Below are 17,474 nucleotides of genomic sequence, written 5' to 3'. Positions count from 1 at the left end.
AAATGCTCCTACAGTCCGCGCGCGCGCACACACACACCGCATCCACAGCGACATGATGATAATTATGGGTTGTCTAAGTGTGCAGTGCAACGATAAGCAGCGATTGGCATGACTTTGAAGAGTATTGAAGAACACGGGGGAATGCTAATAGACGTCGTTTGAAAAAAGATAGGCTATAAAACTATATACAACATGATCCGAATTTTCTGAGAAAAAAAAATTGCTCATTTTGTGTTTAGTCTGTAAGGGAAAAACCAATGGGCTGGCGGTGTGGTAGCTGTTGGTATAAAGATCTGAGTGTGGTCGGGGTAGGCCTGTAATCCCATATACTGAGGCTGAGGCAGGAGGATGGCGGCGGGAGTTCTGCGCCAGCATTTGTGACATTGTGAGACTCTGACTCAAAGCTATTTGCTCACAGCTTTCGGACGTTACTTAATGAAAAGCTGCCTCCTTTTCACCAGGCGACGCGTTCAGAGGTCCCCCTCTCTTTGAACCGGGCTGGGGCTGCGGCTTCCAGTGCGGTCACCGCCTGGGCGGCCTCGCTCCGCCCTTCGCCGGTCGCCCCGCTTCCGGACCCGAGGCCGCGCCCTCGCCACCGCCTTCCGCCCACATGGCTCCGCTGCGCTTCTCGGCCAACGTTTCCTGGCTGTTCCCGGAGCTCCCCGGGCTCCCCGAGCGGCTGCAGGCCGCGGGCCGTGCGGGCTTCGAGGCGGCCGAGGTGGCCTGGCCGTACGCCGAGCCGCCCCAGGCGCTGGCGAGCGCCGCCCGGGCCGCGGGGCTGCGGCTGGTGCTCATCAACACGCCGCGGGGTGCGCACCGGGGCGGGGAGCGGCAGGGCTGCGGGGAGCCAAGCCCGTGCTGACGCTGGTTCTCTCCGCAGGAGACCAAGAGAAGGGGGAGATGGGGCTGGGGGCCGTCCCCGGGAGACAGGCGGCCTTCCGAGAGGGGCTGGAGCAGGCTGTGCTGTACGCCAAGGCTCTGGGATGCCCCAGGTACCCTGGCCTGCCCTCCCTTGACCGTGGGGCCGGGTCGAGAGAAGCTCGGAGCGGAGACACCGCTGTGGGCTAGGGTCTTTGGAGACTGCTTTTTGTATTTCTTCTGTTAGTGTCATTCTGTATGCCATGTGTCCAGGCTCATCTCATACCGGGATCCCATGATGGGTGTTGGGGTCTGATGAGGGATTTTAACAAGGACGAGAAAGCTGGGAGCTGGGTGGGGGTGGGGGTGGGAGGCGGGCAGGGCGGGCAGGGCGGGCACCTAACCCTGACTAGAAGAAAGCTGTTTGCAGATAATGATGCAGGAACTGAATCTGGCAGGCTCACACATCCACTTTATAGGGAGAGCTACGCTTGCTATTCAGGCAAGGAGGCTGTCTGGGCCAGAGGAAGGTTGTGTCCAGTTGAGTTAATGAGGCGAGGGGTGGTGAACCCTGAGTTCCAAGGGTCTGACCGCCTGCAGGGCCTGCAGGAATTTGGATGTTGCTGAGATGAGGAGGTGCTGTGATGCAGTCTCAAAGTGGGATTAAGGGAACAGGAGTCAATCCCAGAGGTGAATTAGTGCTGGGAAGCAACTGGCAGCAAGAGGCTTATGATTGGTTAGCAGTAGGGGCAGAAAACATTGGGGAAGAGGCTAAGAGGTAAGGAGAAGCAGCAGCGTTAAGCAACATGGACTGTCTAGAAAGGGCAAGGGTCAAAATCACTTTTAAAAGGTGAGCCTCAGGGCTGGAGAGATGGCTCAGAAGTTAAGAACACTTGTTGCTCTTGCAGAGGACCTGGGCTGGGTTGCCAGTACCTACATGGCAGCTCACAACTGTCTGTAAATGCAGCAACAGTAATCCAGTAACACCTTCTGACCTCCAGGGGCACCAGGCACACACATGGTACACATAGACACATGCAGGCAAAACACTCATACACAAATACATTTTTAAAATCTGAAAACAAAACAAAACAGTGAGCCTCAAGCATGCTTAATGAGCTGAGCAGGAACAGGGACAGGAGACGTTCAGAGTCCAGGAGGGAATAAGTGATAGGCAGAGGTCCTGATGGCGACTTGCCTTGGACCGACACATAAGTGTGGGAGGCTGCTAGGATGCCTGGGCATCATGCCTCAGATGATCTGAACAGAAGATCTGGGAAGTTGGGGTGAGGCTGGTATAGTCAGAGGACATCTAGAAGATGCATAGGGGATTGAGGGCATGAGCCCTCCCCACCACCTTCTCTACAGGATCCACCTGATGGCTGGCCGAGTACCCCAGGGGGCTGACCGAGCTGCAGTCAAGGGTGAGATGGAAACAGTTTTTCTGGAGAACCTGAGGCATGCAGCTGGGGTTTTGGCTCAGGTAAGAGGTGGAAACACATAGCTGACGTGTTGGGGAGAGATGGGGTACATAGTCGGGACAGTAGATGAGGGACAAAGCTGAGCAAGAGCACAGGTCAGAGGAACAGATGAGGTCGCTGATCAGTGACAGACAGGGACAGATGTGGGGAGGAGCCCTGACAGCCTCCAACATGGTTCTAGGAGAACCTCGTGGGCCTGCTGGAGCCCATTAACACCCGCATCACGGACCCCCAGTACTTCCTGGATACACCCCAGCAGGGTAGGCCTCGAGTCCTATGCCACCTCCTATCCCTCTTCGATTCACGTTCCAAAGCCTCATGGCTTTCTCCCTGGCTTTCCCCGCAGCGGCAGCCATCTTGCAGAAGGTCGGGAGACCAAATCTTCAGTTGCAAATGGTGAGTGGAAGACCGGTGTGTCTTCAGGTCATGACTTCCAGTCTGGGGAGAACTGTGGAGGACACCCAAGGGTTCTGACTGGCATTCTCTTCCCTAGGACATATTCCACTGGCAGATCATGGATGGGAATCTGACAGGAAACATCAGGAAGTTCCTGCCCATTGTTGGTGAGGGCTCCCCGTCCCAAGCTCCTCCCGGGCTGATGCTGTGTCTTATGCTTGCTTCCCTTTCCACCCCTGTCCCATCTCTCTCTTCATCTGTCCCCAGGGCATGTGCAGGTGGCACAGGTCCCAGACCGAGGGGAGCCAGGCAGCTCTGGAGAGCTGGACTTTTCTTACCTGTTCCAGCTGCTAGAAGATGAAGGCTACCAAGGATTTGTGGGCTGCGAGTATCGGCCTCGAGGTGAGGCTTTGGGAAGGGGACATTGGAGGGATGGAGGTTGGACAGGGGCTGTCCTTTCCCTTATGGGTTGAGATGGCATTGTCTCTCTTTTACTGCAGGAAACACGGTGGAGGGTCTGAGTTGGCTACGTTCATACTGGGACAGACAGGGCCACCCACGGACTGGCCAGTAAGGTTCTACAGAGCACCTGGATGCTGCTCTGGGGCAGCGGATGAGTGTCCTGAGGCTCCTCCTCTGAATTAAAGACACACTGAGTGTTTTCATATGTGTGTATTACAGGGGTGGGGGACACATAGTGTCTAATGCTTCAGTGTCTCTGAGTTAATTCCCTCCTACTGAGAAGGGACACACAGCTCAAGCTCAAATCCTCCAGTTGGTGCCAGGGTTACTCTGGCTACAGAGAGCTCCTGAGCCCTCCTTCTTACCTACAGACAGGAATCAAAGGTCCCCTGGGGGGTGGGGTGGCAAACACTGGTCACAGGCGCTTGAGAGCAGGGCCAAGATTAGAACCAGTGTTGCAAGAGTAATGTTCAACAGTGATAGCCAAGTGGGAACAAAGACCAGAGGGTCAAGGATGCAGGTGGCACCGTGACAAGCTGTGAGTCAGGTCACTAGCAGAGCTCTAGGGGCGAGTGCTTGCCAGTTCATCTGAGGCTTCCTGGGACTCCCCGAGCTGGGCAGGAAGGAGGCCTCTTCTTCTGGATGGGCCCAGGGGCCTAAAGTGAGTCCAGGCTGTTCAGCAGCTGTGTTTGGGGAGGGCAGTCCCTGTTGCCAGACCGTAGCAGCAGTTCCCCAGACACATTCAAATCCCTGGTGTCACTCTGTGTCTGAGGACTTGGGGTTCATAAGTGACTCAAATGGGCAAGCTTATAGATCCACAATTCAACCGATGAAGTCGAGGTCCACTTTCTCAGAGGAGGCGGGTCCAGAGGGTAAAACAGGCGGTGTTGATGACAGACTCCAAGTGGTGGTAGGTAGAGACCAGCTGGGCCGGGGGGCTCTCGCTGTCCTGGGGCTGCACCGGGAAGGGCTCTCGGAAAACCACCGTCAGAGACTGTGGGGAAAGACAGGTGGAATGGTGAGAGGGCACGTGGGAAGGACAAGAGAGCTGGCGGCTGAAGGGCGGCAGCCCACTCTGAGAAGGCTGAGGGGAGTACTTGGGCACAGCCTCCAGGAAGTCCCTCGTCCTTTGTCCTCACCGTCTTTCCCAAGTGTGAGTCCAGAAACACTAACACAAAGCAGTCGGTGAACTTCTGATTCAGCACAACCTGAAGCACCAGATAAAGAGAAGAGGGAGTGAGGCCCGTCTCAGCCGCGTGGGTGTGCACCCTCCTGCAGGGCTTCTCACAGAGGCAGGAGGGGGAGGCCTCCTTTTGTCACATGCTGATCCTATCTGCGAGCCTGGGTCACTCAGGATGGTGTTGCCACACTGGGCCTCAACCTGTCTGTCGGAGCCCTGTCACAATCTTCTAGAGGACATGGCAGGGAAGCCAGTCAACGAAGCGTAGTTCTAGACCTTTGGCATGACCCCTCCAGCCAGTTCTAGGTCTCCTATCGCCTCCTGACGTCAGCCGCTTCCGAGCACTCAGCTCTGGATCTACCACTGGGTGATTTCTCCTTGGGGCTGCTGTACCACCTACTAATCTCTCTCGTGATCCCAGATGTCCACATTCCTCACGGATGAGACTCGACCTGCCCCAAGAGCTCATCGCCCTCCTCTGTCCCGCTCCAGCTCCAGTGCCCCCACCACTGGTACCCCCCGTGCCTCTGTGTTGCCCTGCTGTAGCGCGGGCTTCTCTGGCTGACCTGTGGTATACCAGAGACAAATCCTGTTCCAGGCTCACGCCTCTCACTCGCGGTCTTCCTACCCACAGCTGTGCCCACCTCTACTCTTTCTAGTTTCCCATGCACATTCTCAGCCCTGGAGCTTTCTGCTTCCTGTCCGTCACAGCTGTGCCTTCACGTCAGCATGCACAGACCTTCTGAGGATAGTGCTAAGACACAGACCCCAAGACAGTGGTGGAGGGCGAGCATCTGCTGAGTGCCACATTGGAGTAGGCAGCAACCCAGAGCCTTGTCCAGGATCTCAAGCCAAGGCATGGCACTTCCCAGCAATCATGCACTCAGGCTCACTACCCACTGCTCAAAGGCTTTACAGGCCATCAGTGTGGTCAAACTCCAGCAAGACATCAATGGAAGGCAGAGTTTGTTTGGTAAGCCTGGGCTCCTGAATGGTTCTGGAGTGTAAGGTGAGGATTTCTGCTGGTTTTCCCTTTGAGTGGGGCCAATGGGACTCACCAGGTACTGGGTTCCTAAGTCCGGGCTCTGGAAATGGCGGCAGCTTTGGGGGAATCGGCTCAGGAGAACCTTGATGAGGCTCTGGTACCAGGAGACCGTCATAGACAGGAAGCAGTCCTGAGGGGGGGCCACAACCCTGAGCCTACCACTCCAGAGTCACCCACGATGCATCCCTCCCACCCAGCCACCTAGGGAGCTGCTGGAAGCAATGCTGGCCCTTGTGGAGTCAGGTCTCTTACCAGTTGGGGGTCAATGTCTGCAATGGACTTGGCGTGGACTGCCTCCAGGAGCTCCTCCAGCTCTGCCAGGGCCAGGCGCCCCCCTAACCTTAGCCGGTCAGGGCCTGGTGGCTCCAGCAAGAAGAGGCGCTTCCAGAGGGTATCCCGCCGGCAGTGCCCACCAGCCAACCTAACCAGCTGAGCCAGCCGTGCCCGGGCCATACCCACTTCTGTGGCCAGTGGTGGGAATAGAGGAGCTGGTCCTGGGGCCAACATAGTCCCTGATGCTTCCCCAGGGCTACCAACCAAGCTCCCAGGAGCCTCTGGCTCAGGAGGAAGCCTGGATGGTTTCCGGAATCTGCGCATGTCAGCAGTGAGTCTTGGGAAGAGTTCTCGTTGGCTGGTAAGCACCACAAAGAACTGAAGCCTGGGGAAGGGAAGGGGCAGGAGAGTGGGAGAGTGTCACAGCAACAGACTTATGGGTAGGAGTAGAGGGCAATCTGAGAAATGGGTACATTTGCGGTAAGAGATCTGACCTCAGAACATGTCGCTCAGCTTCTCCTTGCTCCTCAAAGGGTGCAGCAGAGTGACAGACAAGCAGAGACACATCAAAGTCATCCTGATGGCGAAGTCCCTCAGAGTCCAGATAGGAGCCAGAGCTGTGTAGTTGGGGTGGGGGAGATGTCAACTCCGAGACTAATGAAGCCAGCCCCAAGCCTTGTGCTCAAGAAAACACCCATCTTCCTACTCCAAGTATGCCCCAGCCTAGGCCTAGCGGGTGCATGTTGGAAGCTGCCTCCCAGCCTTACTCACCTGTGCCATGCTGACACCAGGGCATATTCGTTATGTTCTGGACCACCGGGCCGGGCCATCCGCAATGGCTTCATGTGGTAAGAACTGGCGTGGTCGGCCACATAGTTGTACAGCTGGTGGGCAGCGATGAGGGGGGTGGGGAGCTCCAGGGTCCCTGTGAGACAAGTTCCGGGAAAAACAGACACTAAGTCTGGCCGGCCAGGGGATGGGAATACTACGGTTTTGCTTCCCTGGGGAGCTCCCAAGCTCCTGTGGAATGCTGTGGAGATGGGGTCAAATGCTCAGAACAGAGGGCAGGGTAACACAGGATCGAGGGCCTTAATTCTGGTATGAAACCAACCGTGAAAAACTTCAGACAGTCAAAGACCGAAAGCATGCACATGGTACAAGGAAAAGGAGCAATTCGTGGTCTTACCAGACCAGGCCTGGCCCTGTGGCTGTTTTATTTTAGCCTGACTGGCTTGCCCTTGGGCACTGACCTTGGTAAATGTGATTGCGGCCAAAGTGGGGTCCATCAGGGTGATGGGCCAGGAAATGCTGCAGGAAGGTAGTGAGGTGGTATCCATGCCGCAGTGCCAAGTGGGCACCGAGCACGTGCTGGTGCACCAGGCGCAGGTGGAAGTCATAGCTGAAGGAGTGCACGTGCATCAGGTCACGGACCTTGTCACACTCCTCTGTGAACAGCATGGACAGCTGGGGAGGAACAGCAGGAGGTGGGCTGAGGGTGTGGGGATACAGGCTGCCCAATCCATCCTGGGCAGAGGAAGTTCGGCAGCGCTTCCTGTTGCTGTGGGCCCACAGAACTCCTTCAGCCAGCCAGGTTCTATGGGGAACCTTCCCCTTCCACTTGGTAATACTGTACTGTACCTCCCTGTTTCTATGGAACTGGGGCCATTTGGGCAGCTGAATTCGAGTCTGGCACAGATCCAACAATGAGCAGAAACTGGCTGACTGTCTACCATGTATTTACCAGTGACCACTCAGAAATGCAGAGAGCAGACACAATCCCTTGCCTTCAAGCAGCCCAGTCTAGTAGTTGGATGTGGGACAACAGCTGCTGTGTGGACAGAATGGGTAATGACAAAGCACTAGAAGATAAATACAGAAGATCAGGTGGAGGGCAAGGAAGGCCGGCTGGCCACCTATCAGAAGGCTTTCACCTGCCTTTCCCAAGGACAGGACACTCTTCTCTGCACTCCGTACCTACATGCCCTCTGTCTGGAATGCCCGACACTGAGCATAACTCCTGCTCTTCACCGCAAAGCTTCCTCCAGACACCCAGAGCCAGGCCAGGGTAGGCCTCCTTTGAGGCCGTGTGACTAGCTGGCTGAATGGGCTGATGGAGGAAGGAAGACAGGAAAGAGGCGGAAGGAAGGAATAAGCCCTTCTTGATGGAGCGCTCCACATCAGTGTTAACAACGGGGTGCGCTGCTGGAACGGCAGACTCCATCTGGCCACCCTTGGGAGCATTAGCAGTTGACAGGAAAGCAAACCAATACTCGAAGAGCCAGATTAGCTGTATGGCCTTGGTAAACCAGTCTCTCTAGGCTTCAGCGTCCTGACCTACCTTGGAGATAATGCACAGATCCCAGTCAGGGGCCGTGTGACGAACCGAAACAGACCAGGGTGAGATCAGCGTACAGAAACCAGATTTCAACCAAGTCTGCCACTGACGAGCTGTGCGTCCAGGACAAAAGTTCTCAATTTCTGCGGCCTTCAGGCTCACCACCTGCCTAGGAGTAAACTACTTCTTTCCTCTCCTACCCGGAGTGGGCAGTGACCGAACATGGGCATCCTAAAGCAGTCGAGACACTTGTGCAGGGTCATTCTTCCTTCCCTCCCGGCCTGGGAGTCCTGGCACTCGGGAGTGGAGATAGGAGGGTAAGGAGTACAGAGTGAGCCGGGACAGCCTGGGCTACGTTAGACCTTTCTCAAAAAACAAAAACAAAACAAAAGGGAAACCTGAGCGGGGCTAGAGATTAGAGAAGGAGGGATAGAAAGACTCAGGCAACTCTGGAAATCAGGTAATAGGCAGTCAGAGGAAGCTGGGAAGAAGCCCTCCATTCCCACAGAAAAGTATGAGTGAGGACCTGTCTAGCCACAGTTTCCTTTTGAGCACTGTGGTCCAGGTAGGTTCCTGCACGTGAGGCCACTATGCCTTTCTAGGTTGTCTTATCCTGTGACCTACTGTGACCATGTGTCTATGCTCAATGTTCAAAGCAAAGGCAACCATCCACGGCTAGGTTTGAGTCACCTAGGTATGGGGCTTCCCCACACTGAACAGGAGGTGGTTTTGACTGCACTGGGTCCCATTAGATCCTACTCTTTCAGAGGTACGTGTGAACTTACAACGAGGTATAGGCCCTGTTGTGACATTTCTGGCAACCCGAAGAGCCAAACCAAGCAAGCCAGGGCTTCAGGTTGCTGACCTCACTTGCTCCTTGACTAACTCTGCACACTCCTGATTGCTTGGCTCTCCAGGGTACCAAGGGCCTGCCTTGAGCCAGACTGGCAGGAACATAAATAATAATAATCAAGTGCCAGTGTTGGTGTGTTGGTGACTTCACTGGCTATGCCAACTGTCCCCAGTTTGCAGCAGGCCAGGTCTTGCATGGCACTGACCTGGTGTGTCACATTATACACTGTGCTGGCACAGGGCAGGACCATCTCTGTGGTCCTGAGGGCCTCTGTAGCCTTTGTGCTACAGCTGAATGTAGCTTTGGATTTGCCAGAGTCAGACAGAATGGCCCAGTCAGCACTTGGTCCATCACCAGGCTATAATGCCCACTACATGGGGCATGAACCACAGTGCCCACTATACGCTGGTGTGGCAACGAGTGTACCTGAGCTCTCTGTCCACTCCGTATCACTCTGTTCCCATCACATACCTGAGAGTTGACAGCCTGTCCCATTGGTATTCGGGAACATTCCAGAGCAAACTGTTTGACACAGAAGTAACAGCCCTGAGGAGAGGGTGAGATGAGGTGAGGCAGCATGAGAGGAAGGTAGAGCTCTCCCCACTCAGTGCTCCCCATTCTTACCTGGAATGTCAGCTCCATGAGGATGATGCCCCCAGGCAGTGCCCGCTGAAGGTGGTAGGTAGTGACTAGGGTGCCAGTGCTCTGGAGAAAGGAAAAGGGGACATGTGCTGGGGGCCCACCAGTCTCGAACCAACACAGCAGAGTTCTTTAGGTTTCTGGCTTTAGTATTGATAGTCTGGGGTCAGCCAATCAGTACATTAGTCAGGGTCACTGACTTTGGGTTTGGATGGGGAAAAACTCACATCATTGCTGATTTCACCATCATGTGACAGTAAGTTACCTTAGGGCTCCCTTCAGTCTTGGCTTTAGGGCAGGAGAAGGAGCCACGGCCCTCTGTTCCAAGGATAGCCATAGCCCGTAGCCGGCTGGTGCTGCAGAGAAGGAAGAGACAAGAGGCTGAATGAAGAGGCCAGGGGCTGAAGGTCCTGGTACCAGGCCATTTCACATGGACTTCTTTTACAGACAGGAGTCAGGTCTGAGGAAGGAAGAGCTTGCTCAGAGTTCCCCCGTAAGCATGGCTGGGGCTAGCATCCAGGTCCAAACTACAGGGCAGCTGCTGCTGTCTGGAGAGTAAGCTGTGTTCAGGGTGGGTGTAGGCAGCAGTAGGTGTAGGCAGCAGTGTTACCTGGGAGAGAGGTCTGCAGAGGGGAAGGAGAAGATGAGGCATGTCTGAAATCTGATTAGGAGATGCTGCATGCCCTGAGGACAGTTCAAAGCAGTTTTCTTCTAACTGGGGAATGGCAGCCCCACTCTTCTTGCTCTTTTAACTTTTCTCACTTATGTGTCAGTGTGTATCTGTCTGAGTGTATGTGACATATCTGCACTTGCCTGTGAAGGCCAGAAGAGGGCGTCAGATCCCCCAGAGCTGGAGTTACAGGTGGTTGTAAATTGTCTGATGTGATGCTGGGAACAGAACCTGGGTCCTGTGGAAGGCAACAAAAACTCTAGCCACTGTGCCATCTCTCCAGCACCTTCTAGTTCTCAATTCAGAACCAAAGGGAATGAGAAGCAGGGAAGGACTTTGAAAAGACTGAACAAGCAGGTGAGCCCCACCTGTTGCATGAAGGAGCTGAAATGCCAGGCTCGTGCTGGTAGGTGGTGGTAATGAGAGTGCCAATGCTTGAAGAAAGGGAGGGGGCACATGTTAGGGGACCACCAGCCTCGAACCAATGTGTGGGGGATTTCTGTAGGTTCCTGACCTTAATGATGTCATCTGGGACCATTAACTCAGTACACTCAGAACACTGGCAGTTCAGTTTCTATCTACCACCTGCAGTGGGTACTGCTCGGGGTATCTTCACCATGGAAGTGGCTTTCTGACAGAAGAAATGTTCCATTTAATCCTCAAGGAAGTGCTATTAGACTTGACATCACTAAAACTGGTGAGAAAGGAATGCTTGACTTTAAATTCTGTTCTAGAAACAGTTTTCTAAAAATTAGTCTCATTGGCCACGTGAAAGCAAGACAGGTCACCAGCAGCTGTACTGAAGTCACTCAGTAAGCTCTAAGCTCCATCAGGGTCCTCAGGCTTGCTATGTCTGCTCAAACCGTCATGGTCTGATCTGAATACCAGCTGAATGTGTGTGGTCAATGTATCTGTCAGCACTCAAGAACATCGCCTCATTAAGTTGGACCAAGCACCCTTGAATGGATTATCAACGGTCACACACACACACACACACACACACACACACACACACACACACACGTAAATGTAATTAAAACCAAAAATACAGACTCTGAATTTGGCCTAAGACAAGAAAGGTTGTTACAGAATTGACAGGCTTAGGGTTGACGGCATGTAGTGAGAGAGAACCGGCTTCTTCTAGGACCCTGGCTGTCAATATTAGCCAGAAAGTTGAGCATGGCTAAGAACAAGCCATGGTGAGGGGTACAAGCAGGACCAGCACAGAGTGCCTTGGTGAAAACGGACCAAGGTGAAGAGGGTAACATGAAGACCAAGACAGGAGTCAACAAGACCCGGATTCAAAAGCCTAGAGTGTATGTGAGAGCTGCATGTGTGGCTGTACGCAGGCATGGAACAAATGAGCTGTGGGTGGGCCCAGCTTGGTGAGAACGTACAGTCTGTGCGTGTGCTTGTGAATTCTACAAACTGCATGAAGTCTGTAGGACATGCAGGAGGGCCACATGAAACATGTCTAAGGTCTTCATATGTGTGTGCCAGTGTGGTGAGCTAAGATGAACATGTACCATGCCTGAGCTGTCAAAGCACGAGCCCTAGGAAGAAAGCAAGGCTGTGGGGCCTCACTCGTGGTGGGTAAGTGGTTAGGGAAGGAGGACCAGATTCACCTGCGGGTGGGTGATGGGGGCCGAAGTGGTACCAGCACAAAGCCGATGCTCTGGAGATACTGCACATACTGCTGCAGGAAGGTCAAGCTCAGTTCCTTCAGCCATGGCTCCTCTCGGGCTACTGGAGGAGGCACATCCAAGGATTCGCAACTTGCGGGAACCTCTCGACCTCCAGATCCTGACTCAGGGCGATGTCGCCGCTGCAAGAGTGGAAATTAAGGCTCTTATCTATGGTCAACGCTGTAGGGATGAAGTGCAGGCCACTGTTGGGGACAGGTCTCTGAGGAGAAAGCCAAGGCTTACCTGCCCCTCAGAGGGTGCAGAAGTCTCTGGGGGTCCATGCAGCCAGGCAGCTGGGTCGAAGAGCAGAGCTGTCGCACAGTAATGGACCAAGCGGGATGACTGCTTCAGGGTCTCCAGCTCCCCAGCCTGGGGACACAGGGCAGTAAGCGGTGGGACAGTGGCCAAGGAAGAGCCAGAGATCTTCGTGGAGGATGCAGAGGGGGCTACTCACACTGATGGGCATGCTGGCTGGTGCAGAACGCTGCTGCCAAGTTACAAAGAGGTTCTCCATCTTCATCTGGCGCTCCAGCTCTGGGGGTGGAGGGGATCAGTAGGAGCCTTCGCAGCTGACCTCCCCTGCCTTCCAATCTCCACAGAATTTTCCTTCCCCATGCCTGGCCCCCAGCCCGGCCCCCACTCCTCACCTTTCCGCTCTATCATCTTGATCTCTAAGAACTGCTGCCCATGGTAGGTGACAGGGTCTGGAGGTCTGGGCACAGGACCAACTGTGGAGCTGGGGCGAGCAGCTGTGATATCCCTTAGGGCTTCATCAAAGGGAAATGTATCTAAGGGAAGGGGACCTCCACCACGAGAGGACCCACTCAGCCGGCCCTGTTCGCGACTCAGTGGAGGGCTTGCATTCCGGATGAGGGTCTCCACTTCCATGGTCGGCAGCAAGAATGGGTTTGGCTCCTGAGAGGGATGGAGGATCACATCCGGTTCAAGCCCTTTGGACCTTGAACCTTTTCTCCCACGTCACAGCTTCCTCTTCTACCATCTCTGTCCCCAGTCTCTCTCCCTTTCCTGGCTTCTTTGAAGTGGTCACTCAGTGGCCAGAAGTGGCAGTGGGAGCTAGGCAGTAGGTACCTTTCCGTCTCGCACAGGAAAGTCCAACTGGCCACAGTGATGGAAGAGCCCGAGCTTCTGGCTGAGCAGGCAGAAGATGAGATGGGCTCGTGCATTCTGCCACTGTACGAGGCGGATCAGAGCTCGGCCCAGCGCTGCACCCAGGTCTGGAGCCCAGTTGTAAGTCAGCAGCTGTAGCTAGAGACGGGGTCAGGGTCAGGGTCAGTGAGGTCACAGAACTCCTGCTCCCCACCCCAGCCCGTGAGCACACACTTACCTTCTTGTCTGTGACCTCTAGCAGCAAGAGCCTCTGCCGGGGAGCACTTCGCCCTGAGCTTCCATCTCCCCCTGACTCAAAGCGCTGCACAGCTTTGGCAGCTATCGGGAGGGAGGAGCACAATGGGGGGCTGTGGGCAGATGCCCCATCCCACCCTCCTCCTGCAGGGCTGGCAACTACCCAGCAGTCACTGGAGCCACCATCTCCTCACCCCGCCCTCACCCTGCTGGGTCGGTCTCCTCCACTGTGCGAAGTTCCTTCCTAGAAGAAGCAGGTGCCGCTCCGCGGCTGGGCGGGGGGCTGGGCCCAGCTGCCCTGGGGAACAAGGGCTGAAGATATCTGGCTCGGAACCTCTGTTGGGAGGAAGGAGTGGGTAAGAGGAAACAACTCCTTGGTCCTGTTCCCCGGCCCGCCTTGCTCCCACCTCTCACGGCCCAGGCCTTACTGGTTTGGCTTACTATAGTTGCCAGCTTTTGGGGCTCTGGGGAAGGCCATCTCAATCCTACCAGAGCTCAAACTCACAAATGCTGCTCAAAGACACGGACACTGGTATCTCCAGCCATGGAGATGACTAGAGTGGTGAACTCTGACAAGATGGATGGAAGGAGGAACCGGGACACCATGTGGGTGGAGCTTCTGGACACTGAGGCACAACCTGGAAGACAGACAGAGAAGTCACTGCAGGGCTGCAGGGTGGGAAGCAGGTCAAGGGCTGAGGAATGAGAGAGGGACCTGGGTCTCACCAATCTGAACCATAAATCCCATCCAGCGCTGAACGACACGAGCAAACACAGGGTGCAGAGTCCCCACCTCACCTTCCTCTAGCTGTGCTGTTCGGCGTCTAAAGACAGAGTAGAGTTCGAATGCTACACTCAGTGTACCAAGTGTACTCACATGGGTACCAAGTGCCATTCAGGGACTTTACACCTGGACATGTCCTAACACCACACCACACCACACCACACCACACCCATACCTTTGTCTTTGGGCTCCGGAATCTGGGCCTGGTGCCCGCTCAGATCCACCTGGGGTCCGAACGTTCTCGGTTTTATGACGTCTCCGACCCCGAGTATCTTCTGGCCGATCCAGGACAATATCATCAGTTGTTTTGGGGGAGCCCAAATCTCCACCTTCTGTTTTACTCTAGCAACAATGCAGGGAATGAGGACGGACCATTAGGAAGAGGAGAGGGAAGCACTGTGGGGCAGAAATGAGCCCAGAGGGGTTAGAGGCCCGATGGCTCAGTCCTGGGGTAACTAAGCAGCCCTGGGCAGGTTACTTCACTTCCCTACTCTCATCCTCCTGTGGGTGAAGGTGCTATGGCTCAGAGGGCTCCCACTTGGAAACATGAAGGCAGCTGGTAAGCTGGGACTCTACAGCAAGGAGAGCTTGCCGTTTTGCAAACTCCTATCCAAAGGACAGAGCAGTTTCATCTCAAAAGACAAGTGACAAGGGCTGGACAGGAAGAGGGTTGGAGCATCTAGGAGGCAGGCAGACAGAAGCCAGCTTCACACTTCCTTCATTACCAGCATATCCCAGAAGCTACGGCGGCCAGCTTTGCTGGGCGGAGTCACAGGCTCCCCGGGGACAGGGGTAGAGGGAAAGGTGCTGGCTCGGCAGGCAGGGCTCTTAGTTTCCACTGATCCGCTCCTAAGACTGCCTGTGGACAGCAAACATCGCAGCTCCCATCACTGATTCCCGTTATAGAAAAGCTTACCCTAGCCTGGCATGAGTGTCTCAACACCGACTCTACCGGTGAGTTATGACACGGATGGTGTGTGCTGCACATGCTTGCGAGACCAGTTCCTGAGGTTATCTCCCTCCTCAGGGGTGTGTTTGGGCGGGGGGGGGGGGGGTGCAGCTGAATGGATACACTTCTGCCATTACCTCGCCTTGAGGATGTGCAGACAGGTGGCACACAACTGAAGGTCTACTTCTGATGGGGCTTCTGCTTCTTTCTCGGAACCTCATGTCTGCACCCTTGCCCACCACATGATCCTGCCTTGGTTTCTGACTTTCTCTGGACCCAGTATGGGAGTTGGGTTCTTGATCTGCATACCTGGAGGTAAGTCTTCTGTACACAGTGAGGCTGGCAGCAGCCGCAGCTCCATGATGGCGTCAGCCAGGGCCTGTCGAGCTGCAGCCCGGAGCTTCTCCTCCAGCTGTACAATGCTAATGTTCCCCTTTTCCCACACATCCAGTCGAAGCCGTGGGGACCCGTCCTGAGCTGGAGGGGAAAATGGAGGTCACCCGTGGTTGTATCCTACCCTAACCCCCACTTTCACGTGCACAGCATCGATGGAACACTCCATCCCAGCAGGCTGTCTTACCTGAAGAAGTGTCCAACATGTTTGGGCAGCGAATGACCTGAGTCAGCTGCTCAAATTCCTCCTCTTGCAGTGGGTCTGGAGGTCCCGGAGAGGAGGGGGGCCACAATGCTAGTGAGATGGGGGCTCCCCCTTCTTCCACAAAGGCTAGAGTAATGCAGGCAACTCCTGTGTAGAAATCCAGAGGAAGGCTCAGCTCTGGCACTTGCACACAGCCCTCCCAGGCCCCTCCTCAGCAGCAAGGCCCCGTAGCTTCAAGGTAAAAAAAGCCTTTCTTAGCCGGGTTTTGGTGGCGCATGCCTTTAACCCAGCACTTGGGAGGCAGAGACAGGTGGATCTCTGTGAGTTCGAGGCCAGCCTGGTCTACAGAGCGAGTTCCAGGAAAGGAGCAAAGCTACACAGAGAAACCCTGTCTTGAAAACCGCCCCCCCCCAAAAAAAAAAAAAAAAAAAACCAAACCAAAAAACCTTTCTTACACCTGGTGTAGTATAAGGCCTAAGTCCAGCAATTTACCTTTGCCTCCAGTGCCCTGCCCACCAGGTTTGTTATACAAGTAGATGTCCAAGTCGGGGAGGCCCCCCTGTGGTGGCAGTGGATGCTGGGGAGAGAAGAGCCATGAGCACTAGATGGAGGTCCATAGTGGGGAAGGGGGTACAGGTATGTGTGGGAGCTCAGCAAGACACAGGCAGGTAGGTGTACACAGGCCCATGGGCCAAACCACAGATGCAAGTACTTGTAAAAAATTATAGTCTGGGTGTGCAGGGTACAGGGTACTGAGTGTGAACAGGTAAGGGCGATCTTACCTGGAAGTGGTTCCGGCTATTGCTGTCTGTGTACTTAGGTGAGTGCAGGAAGGTGAGTAAGTTCTGACGGAGGTACCAGGCCAGGGCGGGAAGCCAGGGTCTGCAGGATGAGGGCAGGGCCAGATGCAGCACCTCTGAGGGGAGACTTCCAGGAGGCTGGATGAACTGCAGTTAGAAGAGGCGGAGCTGAAGGCATGGATGGATTCTAGACTAGCTATCCCCAGCCCCCGTGGCTGGGTCTGAAAAGGATGCTGGTGTCAGAGAGGAAGCTGACCTCGACATCAGCTGGGGTCAGCTTGCAGTTCCGCACCAGCATGACTGTGATGACATCCAGTGTGGCCTCATCCAGGCGCCGACGCAGAACCCTCACCAACTCATCTGTGATTTCAGGACCTTGACGGAACCATGTTCGAGAGGTGGGGGATAGTGTTAGAGGAGTCAGCCATCCTGAGTCCAGGCCTTAAGCCCCTGACCACAACCATGGGACTGGATATAACTATGCATGCCAGCTAAAAAGGAACCAGCACAAAGTTCTCATTTTGTTAGACTACTCAACATGCTTTTGGACACATAAGTTTTACCTGAGATCCTCAAAGTCCTTATCCCAAAAATGGTGATTTTAACACCACCAACCCCAGAGTTGTATTACAACTACTAAAAAAGAAGTGTCCTAGTTAGCTTTAATTGTCAACTTGATACAGCCTAGAGTCATCTGAGAATGCAGTCTCAGAGGGACTGCCCAGGTCAGATCGGTGTGGACATATCTGTGGGAGACTGTCTTGATTATTAATTAACACAGGCGGACCCAGGACACTATGGGCAGCGCCATCCTCTGGGCAGCTGGTCATGGGGAAAAACAGGATCCTGGCTAAGCATGGGCCGGTAGGTAAGCAAGGCAGCACCAGTGTTCCTCCGGGTGTCAGCTGTAAGTTACTGTTGAGCCCGCCCTGATTCCCACTGATGTTACCCGTAAGCTGAAATCAACTCCTAAGTTATTAGAGTTTCTTCCAGCAAGGAAACGAAACTAGGACAGTACGTGACAGTGTTAGCCTGAGATCCGGTCCACAGCACCTGGACACCTCAGGTTCAATGTGGCCCCACCTGATGCCAGCATCTTCACCC

The 17,474-nt window shown here is 54.7% G+C and overlaps 2 protein-coding genes across 2 annotated transcripts in view; one reads left to right on the top strand and one right to left on the bottom strand.

The window, feature by feature from the left end:
- The first annotated feature begins 386 nt into the window (after positions 1-386).
- Hyi (hydroxypyruvate isomerase (putative)) lies at positions 387-3,400 on the top strand. The gene is made up of 8 exons (XM_052718099.1): positions 387-809; positions 881-992; positions 2,227-2,341; positions 2,521-2,599; positions 2,686-2,735; positions 2,833-2,902; positions 3,003-3,137; positions 3,236-3,400. Exons 1-8 carry the CDS (start codon positions 611-613, stop codon positions 3,307-3,309), a joined length of 834 nt encoding a protein of 277 aa, XP_052574059.1. The 5' UTR covers positions 387-610; the 3' UTR covers positions 3,310-3,400.
- Szt2 (SZT2 subunit of KICSTOR complex) overlaps positions 3,393-17,474 on the bottom strand; it is a 46,174-nt gene continuing 32,092 nt past the window's right edge. Inside the window, exons 47-72 of the mRNA XM_052718090.1 lie at positions 16,627-16,745; positions 16,353-16,517; positions 16,063-16,147; positions 15,553-15,717; positions 15,282-15,449; positions 14,749-14,882; positions 14,199-14,365; positions 13,966-14,063; positions 13,745-13,877; positions 13,445-13,575; positions 13,223-13,323; positions 12,967-13,143; positions 12,525-12,792; positions 12,332-12,411; positions 12,121-12,246; positions 11,818-12,017; positions 9,788-9,878; positions 9,508-9,588; positions 9,355-9,429; positions 6,946-7,159; positions 6,467-6,620; positions 6,190-6,312; positions 5,675-6,080; positions 5,436-5,552; positions 4,337-4,405; positions 3,393-4,191 (exon numbers count right to left, since the gene is read on the bottom strand). Of these exons, the coding sequence (XP_052574050.1) occupies positions 4,048-4,191; positions 4,337-4,405; positions 5,436-5,552; positions 5,675-6,080; positions 6,190-6,312; positions 6,467-6,620; positions 6,946-7,159; positions 9,355-9,429; positions 9,508-9,588; positions 9,788-9,878; positions 11,818-12,017; positions 12,121-12,246; positions 12,332-12,411; positions 12,525-12,792; positions 12,967-13,143; positions 13,223-13,323; positions 13,445-13,575; positions 13,745-13,877; positions 13,966-14,063; positions 14,199-14,365; positions 14,749-14,882; positions 15,282-15,449; positions 15,553-15,717; positions 16,063-16,147; positions 16,353-16,517; positions 16,627-16,745 (3,791 nt within the window). The 3' untranslated portion in view covers positions 3,393-4,047. The remainder of the gene's footprint in view (positions 4,192-4,336; positions 4,406-5,435; positions 5,553-5,674; positions 6,081-6,189; positions 6,313-6,466; positions 6,621-6,945; positions 7,160-9,354; positions 9,430-9,507; positions 9,589-9,787; positions 9,879-11,817; positions 12,018-12,120; positions 12,247-12,331; positions 12,412-12,524; positions 12,793-12,966; positions 13,144-13,222; positions 13,324-13,444; positions 13,576-13,744; positions 13,878-13,965; positions 14,064-14,198; positions 14,366-14,748; positions 14,883-15,281; positions 15,450-15,552; positions 15,718-16,062; positions 16,148-16,352; positions 16,518-16,626; positions 16,746-17,474) is intronic.

Source organism: Peromyscus californicus, unplaced genomic scaffold (genome assembly GCF_007827085.1).
Source record: "Peromyscus californicus insignis strain IS unplaced genomic scaffold, ASM782708v3 Scaffold_5__1_contigs__length_169319896, whole genome shotgun sequence".
Taxonomy (NCBI): domain Eukaryota; kingdom Metazoa; phylum Chordata; class Mammalia; order Rodentia; family Cricetidae; genus Peromyscus; species Peromyscus californicus.
The sequence above is the reverse complement of the archived record's forward strand: the minus strand, read 5'-3'. Positions and strand labels throughout refer to the sequence as shown.

What these genes read in the sequence shown, in the direction of transcription:
- Hyi (XM_052718099.1), top strand. Translation starts at nt 611, where the DNA reads ATGGCTCCGCTGCGCTTCTCGGCCAACGTTTCCTGGCTGTTCCCGGAG. An exon ending in CAAATCTTCAGTTGCAAATG is followed by an intron (nt 2,736 to 2,832) that starts GTGAGTGGAAGA and finishes TCTCTTCCCTAG; the next exon opens with GACATATTCCACTGGCAGAT. An exon ending in GAAGTTCCTGCCCATTGTTG is followed by an intron (nt 2,903 to 3,002) that starts GTGAGGGCTCCC and finishes ATCTGTCCCCAG; the next exon opens with GGCATGTGCAGGTGGCACAG.